Source organism: Macrobrachium rosenbergii, chromosome 4 (assembly GCF_040412425.1).
Source record: "Macrobrachium rosenbergii isolate ZJJX-2024 chromosome 4, ASM4041242v1, whole genome shotgun sequence".
Taxonomy (NCBI): domain Eukaryota; kingdom Metazoa; phylum Arthropoda; class Malacostraca; order Decapoda; family Palaemonidae; genus Macrobrachium; species Macrobrachium rosenbergii.
The window spans coordinates 22643232-22650992 of NC_089744.1; the positions used below are offsets into that span (position 1 = coordinate 22643232).

Here is a 7761-nt window from a genome sequence, read left to right on the forward strand (position 1 = left end):
CATGATGACATTGTTGCACACCCCTCCCCTCCCACTTCCCAACTTTCATAACCTGACCTCAGGCTTAGCCATCAACTGACAAATACCTTGACCTAACTTTTAAGACTCTGTGTCCCATTTAGTTTATCTATGGATTTCCAAAATGTCTTTCACTGAGCAAAGGTAAAAAGGAATGATTACAAATAAAAAATTGCCGTGCCAGTGCAAATAGGATAGTCACTTGGATGACACGCTGCTGTTGGTCAGGTTAGATTAAGAGATGGTTGTGGTATACAAGATTAGGTTACTTTTGGATGTATTTGTTGTGAGTTTTTTTTTTTTGCAATTGTTATAACCCTACCATAAGGGAAATAATGAGAGATCCATGTGTAAATGATGTAATGTTGGAGAGATGGACAGTCTTGGGCATGTCCTTCAGCATCTTAAGCTGATGCTATATGGTTTTTCATGAAGTTGTTAAACATTCTGCCTTACAGAGATTTTATTGATGACGATATATATACAATCAATCATTTCCTGTGGCACCCACAGGGATGCATAGGGCCTTGATGAACTCACGCCACCACATTCTGTCCTGGGCTAACTCCTCAAGATCTCCCCAACACTCGTCTCCTGCTTCCCGCCTCATTGTCCTTAACCATGTCTCCTTTGGCCTACTTCTACCTCTTCTACCATGGGCAACCCATCCTGGTGTATCTCATACTATTCCCTGTCTTCTACACACATGGCCTAGCCGCTTCCATTGTGAGAATCTAACATACTCATCGACTGGCTGCTCCCTGTATGGCTTAAATCAATGTATGGTCAATTTTTTCAATCAGAATTCCTTAAGGTGGTAAGGATATTGCTGATTGTTATTGCCAGTCCCATTGCATACATATGAAAGAAGCCAGCATCAGTTGGCTTTCATACCCATTTAATCATCTTGTTAGTGTTAGGAAAATATATAAGCTAATAAAGTTCATTTTAAAACATCTCATGTCCTTTATCATCCTCATTTTGGCTCTCAGAACATGAAATATTAATTGTCAGCAAGTAAGTTTTTGCTAGGCATTATTTAAGGTTCTTTGCAGTGTCCCTTCAGCCCCCTAGCTGCAACCCTTTTGATTCCTTTTACTGTACCTTGTTTCATGTTGTCTTTATTCCATCTTACTTTTCACCCTCTCCTAAACTTGTTTTGTAGTGCAACTGCGAGGTATTCCTCCTGTTACAGCTTTACAATGTTTTTACTGTCAGTTTCCATTTCGGCACAGAATGACCTCATAGGTCCCAGCACTTGGCCTTTGGCCTAAATTCTATATTCTATAATAATAAGTTTCTGCATTTAGCTTTCATCACAAGTCACTCATTTTTTTTATGAAAAGAATAAGTTCATTCTTGGAGAATCTAGCATTCTTATTTTCATGCCCCTTCCAACCAAGAAAGGATCTGAGGATTGCGATATTGCCCTGATTGCCCATGGCCTTCCTCTCATTTCAAGGGAAGCGTTATGATTGTTCAGAATTATGAATTTTTTTGAATTAAGGAAATTATCATAAATTAGGTACGTCACAAAGCTAAACATAAAACAAAATGAGAACAAAAGAGAGAGAGAGAGAGAAATATATATTGCATAATAGGGTGTATATACTTCTCAGAATTTCCTTTTTTTTTTTCTTCATTATAAACTCTTTAAGTTGTCACTTGAATTTTCTGCAAAACTGATATTCTGATGAGTTACAACTATTTACATGTACATATTTCCTTTTAGGCAATACAAAACACGGACAGCAAGTCAAGGATGAAAGATGGGAAATAAGCATGCCCACTAATTACTCTAGGTATCACCCCACTAACAACAGCATTCACAGGATATGGGTCAGCATTTGTCGATCTTGGTAAGAGTTGCACATTACCTTGTTTTAGCTATAAGATATTTAGGATCATAGAAGCAATTTTAAAGGAAGGTTTTGTTCCTATGCAAATACAATTTTAAATTTTTAACTTAAGATTTCAACTTATGTCTCACCATTCATTAGCCATCCTAAGTAACAGTCGATGTGGTTATTGGAATCAATTTAGAGGTGTTGGAGATGCTTGCAGTATAAATAGATGTTGTGTACAAAGCGAATAAGAACTGAATTTGTTCAGTTTTGTCATAGATAAATAAGGAATAACTTGTACTGTGAAGGATAATATTTTTCCTTGTATTTACAATGATGTTCTCTTTTCAGGCAGTTGTTCAAAATGAGAGGCATGTCGAGACGTAAATGTTCATTTGTTTCCGGGTGCACTGTTATTGCCCTGACCCTTTTATACCTGTCAGGTTTGTACCAGTATGCCTTGACTTGGTCGTACGATTATTATTATATACACTGGGGACCAAGTGACCCTCTAGATTTTTTAATATCGCAAATCAAATCGGGTGATGCTGCGAAGGTTCCACCAGTTAACGAATTCCAGTATTCCTATACTCATTCTTGTAAAGAAAAGTGCGAGGTTAATGATAATATTCGACTGATGTATGTGGTGAAGTCGGCTTTACAAAACTTTGAGAAACGCAAAAGCATACGCAATTCGTGGGGTTTTGAAAACAGGTTTTCAGATGTTGAAATTAGGACAGTTTTTCTACTTGGCACATTACCTGGTAGGCCAGACCTGCAAGAGAAAGTGGGAAAAGAAAGTTCAAGCCACAAGGATATCATCCAGGCGGAATTCATTGATTCATACTTTAATAACACACTCAAAACAATGATGGGACTACATTGGACTTTTCATAACTGTGCCAGAGTGAAGTATTTTTTTTTCGTAGATGACGACTATTACGTGTCAACAAGGAATGTTTTGAGGTTCCTCAGGGATCCGGTCAATTACCCACAGTATTTAGAAAAATATGTAGTCCAGGCTGTGAATGAGTATAAGGAGGATCTGTTCGCAGGATATGTCTTCAGGAGTTCTCGACCAATCAGATGGATTTACAGTAAGTGGTATGTAACTTTGGACGAGTATCCTTATTCTCATTGGCCTCCTTATGTCACAGCAGGCTCTTATATATTATCACGTAGAAGTTTAGAGAGACTGTATTTTGGAAGTATTTATACCAGTAATTTCCGCTTTGATGATATTTTCCTTGGGATGGCTGCTAAAAAAGCTGATCTCAAAATCTTTCACCATGATGAGTTTTATTTTTATCCCAGAACTTACGACAGGGATGGTTACAAATGGGTCATAGCTTCTCATGGCTTTGATGAGCCAGAAAAGTTAATTGAAGTATGGAATGAACAAAGATCTGCTGGAAATTCATAAATTTTCACAAGCACAGAGTTGTTACAGATGCCTTCTTTTATAACTGCTAATCAAGACATGTCCTATCAGAATTTAAAAGTAATTTGCAGTGGTGTAATTATTCTGACAGGCTTAGCAAGGGATGAATCTCTTAGCATTTAAGGAAGTTGTTAGTTCTTCCAGATCACATGAATGGAACATTTCTCACACTTTGATTTTAACATTTTTTTGTTTTAATTAGAGGGTCATTTTTGTATTGCCTTTTTCTAAACAAGTTCTCTAGTCTGTTTTTATTATCTGTATAACTGTCGGGATGTTTGTGTGTGAGTTAATTTTTTAAGGATGAAGACTATCTCAAAAAGATAAACAGTTTTAAGTGTTTTATACAATAGGCTCATTATTTTATTCAGCTAACAGTTTTAAGTATTTTTATACAATAAGTTCATTATTTTATTCAGTTTGGTAGGGAACTCGGCAGAGAGAACAACATACCTTTAAGGAGAATTGCCAGTAAGCAAATTATTTTTAAATTTCAAAGTTGTATAGCTTGACTGATGGTTATAGATACAGGTAGTATTTGTAACATAAATTGTTTTACCAGATATTGACTTACTGTAATGCTGCAGTGTTTTTATTTGGGACATTGCATTGTTATTGTAAATTAAGTTTTTTTATTCCTCATATTTTTAATTGTGCTGATTTAGGTTGTTAATGTCACTGGGTCTGTTTTGAATGCTTCAGTATATATTAATAGTCTTTCATTTACAAAACTTAGTGTACAGAATTAAGTTTCATGTTAAAGTGTGCAATATCCATCTTGTAGTACAGTCAGCCCCTAACTTACAGAATGTCTATGTTTCAAGACCCCCAGGTGTCACAGAATCTAAATATTTTCAAATTCCTTGTATACAGTGGTGTAATAAGGGTACTGTATTTGCATATGTATACATAATCTACTTATATTCTCATGTACCTGTGCAGTGCATGCTGTAAATAGTCTCTTGATTACAGTATCACCTCAGCTTAACAGACTTCAAATTATCGACTGGACACGTTTGAGTCTAGAAAATTAAACTTCGTATTTTGTACTTGATGGAATAATCCAGGAAGTGCGCCAGACTTATCAGACGTTGAAATGAACATTGCTAATGCTTGCCTATTTAAACCTGCTGTGTAGCTTCTTTTATTTCCCAGGGTTTCTAACCCATCGTGTGTGCCTGCCTCGCGAGGAGTCTTCTCTTTGTATCAAAATGTGATCTTTTATGTCTGTGCTGATGCAAGCATACTAAAACCAAAGTACTTTGGGTTTGTTTCTGCTGTGCTACATTTTCTTTCTTATTCATGAATCTTTAATCAAATTATTGCCAAGTTTTAATTTTATGATAAACATCTCATTTGTATACATATGAAGATTTATTCATTTATTTCCAGGCCTTAGAATGAAAATTTTAAAAGATGATGCATCAGGGGATAGTCTTTTGACCACACGTCCAAACAAACGTATAATTCCTTTTAGACTGAATTTTCAACTTGTAGTTATAGTCAGCAGTGAATAACATGCATATAGATGCTTTAAAATTATTTATTTAAATGCTAATACCTTTATTTGTATGAAAATTAATGTATTCATGAATATAATCAATACATACTAAGCTAGTATGAAAGGGACATTGAAAAAATGTTTGATATTTAATTCTATGATTCCTGACTAAACAAATCAAGCGTAACATTTTCCTTATCAATGTTATGTCGAAAGTTTATGCGTTAGAACTTTACTTGTTTACAGAAATGTATATATTAGAATTTAAAATGTTAAAATAATAAATGACAATACAATTAGATCTAAAATTTTCAAATGGCATTTTGTTGACATTTTCAAAACTAACAAACCTGCGGTCTTAACATAAGGGGACATTCGCTAGTGTCAGGTGGAGTCCGGCTAAAAAAAAGTTGCACGGAATTGGTGTAATCAGGGGATGGCCAAGATGGCGGTGTGAGGGAGGAGTAGTCGACCTCCCATACTGTACCCCATCTCGGGAGCATCACATCAATTTTTCTCTGAATGCCTTTGTAGGAGGTCGTGCTGTTAAAACAAACTGTAGTTACTTGTCCATTATCATTCAGCATAAAAATGCACGTACCAGCACACATGCAGTGCATATGGTGCTTTTTTATATTTGCTTATGTTTGTAATTGTTGCATTCATTACTGCACAGTACTTTACAGCTTGCAAGACCCTCTCATAAACTTGCATTGGATAATGATATTTAACAGGAGAGAAAAGAAATGAGGGGTTTTTGCACAGTTGTTACAGTGGCTCTGAGGTATTGCATAGGCTATACTGCCTGGTCATCGTTGCGTGATGGATAGCTTTACTTAATGGGAGGCTAGACCCCATACAGTCCATTAAGTTGAGGTGCCACTTTGTATTACATATGCAAATATGTAATATATATTTCTGTATCAGATCGAACCCTGGTCTCAAATAAAAGGCCAGGGTGTTACGTGTGTGCCCTGGCCTTTCATTTTAGAGATTGGGGTTCGATCCTAATGTGAGTCAGAAATTTATATGTATGCAAATTGCTGTTATACTGTTTTGTTTAAGGAATACTGTAATGACATTAAAGGAAAAGTTCATTACTTAGTATTGTCACAATTATTACAGCTTTTAACTAATGTATATATATTGTACCACACCAGCTGTAATAAAAACACGTTCTTTTATTTAAGAATTGTGTTGCTTCCATATAGTCACCTGGAAGGGAAACTGTGAACATAGAATGAAATAATGTACAGAATATTAATGTATCATTTAGTATTCATCAGCTTGTTTTCAAATCCACATAAGTGAATCTCGTGCAAGTGAAGGGCTGACTGAATAGAATTTGACTCAGAAGTTACTTCACCTATGAACTTTTAAGGTGCATTGTGTCTTCCCAGTACTTAGGTACCTTGTACATGATCGCTGTTCAGTCTCATACCAGGTAGAAGGTAGGCATAAACTTGCCAGTCATTCATGTTGCCAAACCACAATTCAAAAGTTTGCATTTTCTTACTGTTCTTTGCATCTGTAAAGATGATAGAATGGGAGAGAGTCTTGTATTAAGACACTTTTTAAGACCTTGTGCATGACTGCGTGGTTTTTATCCCATTTCTGTGTTTTTCTTTTTAAAGTTTAACATATTTGTTGTTATTTGTACTTGAAAATATACTATGTATATTTGCAATAGATATGAGCACAAGCCATAAGCAAAAAAAATTTGTTTTGCCCACTTGAAAAAATGATTTAATTGTAAATTCCTTTAGCACCGATTTAAAAAAAGTGGAATAATATAAAGCAACTCGACAAAAGTTGAGTCAAGGATTCTGTAATAATCCTAAAAATAATTACCTCCAACTCAATTTTGTTACCGGAATAGAGAATGAAAGGTACAATGTCCCTGTCACCTGCTGTTATATTTTAAAAGAATCATACTTCTCCATTTCACTTAAAAGTGAAATTAACTAAGCTAACGTGAGGTGAACTGTATGATATGTAGGCTTGTAGAACTTGCCATTTTAAAAGTTGCTCTTAGTGAAGTATGTATTATTGTAGTGTTAATACCATCATATTGTGCTTGCTATCACCACAACTCTTACTAGTGTAAACCATTGTCATTCTTGATTCAACTCTAGTTAGGAAGACATAGCAGTTGGTGGATTAGTTAGGAAGATGATATGACAAGTGGTTATAGTAAACCACTGAGATAGCGACGTAAACAGAAGTAGAATACAACATCCAAGTTTAATAATGATAAACTCACTGGACTCAAGAAGAGTTCTAGGATATGGTTATGAAAGCCTTGACTGGGCAAGGTTAGATGATTTATAGCAGTGTTTTTTGATAGCCAGAATAGTAGAACCCAGGAGTTTCTTGAAAAATATTTAAGAATGCTGTAACTTCAACATATTTTTCTAGTGAGATTCAATACTTGTCAGTGATAAGCAAAGAGAAATCTTTTCTTAAATCCATGATTGAAGAAACAAAAAAATTCAGGAATCATGAAACACTGGAAACAGGATTCCAGTGCTTGAAAGTAGAGGGGGAAGCAACTCTATGGTTTTAGTTGAAATGGTTAATTAAGGTAATGGAAAACTTGAGATGATAATGCTTACCTTGACACGTAAACTGTAACAGTCTTATAAATCAAACTCCTGCAAGTCACTCATATTATTCGTTCACAACCAGTGTTTTAAAAGTAGGCTGAAATATTTGAAAATGTTAATTGAGGTCAGGCAATCTTAAATTTTGTGTTTGCGATGCAATGACCACGAGGTATTTAGTACAGGGTATTAATTATGTAAGATACTTGTTGATCACTGTGTAGAATTATAGACTCGTGCTGATTAGTCTATATGGTTGTGAGATTGTATACTTAGTGTCCTGTAAGTGTTGTATATGGTTAGATAGGTTGTGCGTACAAAAACCAAACTCCTGTACATATTAAATTTTTTATA

General features: G+C 35.2%; 1 protein-coding gene across 3 annotated transcripts in view; it reads left to right on the top strand.

The window, feature by feature from the left end:
• The window catches only part of LOC136831268 (beta-1,3-galactosyltransferase brn-like), a 43911-nt gene extending 36512 nt beyond the window's left edge, over positions 1 to 7399 (top strand). For 2 of the 3 annotated variants that reach the window (XM_067091377.1, XM_067091369.1), the window contains exons 2-3: positions 1751 to 1877; positions 2214 to 5155. In XM_067091377.1, coding sequence (XP_066947478.1) covers positions 1801 to 1877; positions 2214 to 3285 — 1149 coding nt within the window. In that variant the 5' untranslated portion in view covers positions 1751 to 1800 and the 3' untranslated portion in view covers positions 3286 to 5155. Of the gene's footprint in view, positions 1 to 1750; positions 1878 to 2213 lie in introns of all 3 variants that reach the window. The other variant, XM_067091387.1, reaches the window with a different exon arrangement.
• The last annotated feature ends 362 nt before the right edge of the window (positions 7400 to 7761 follow it).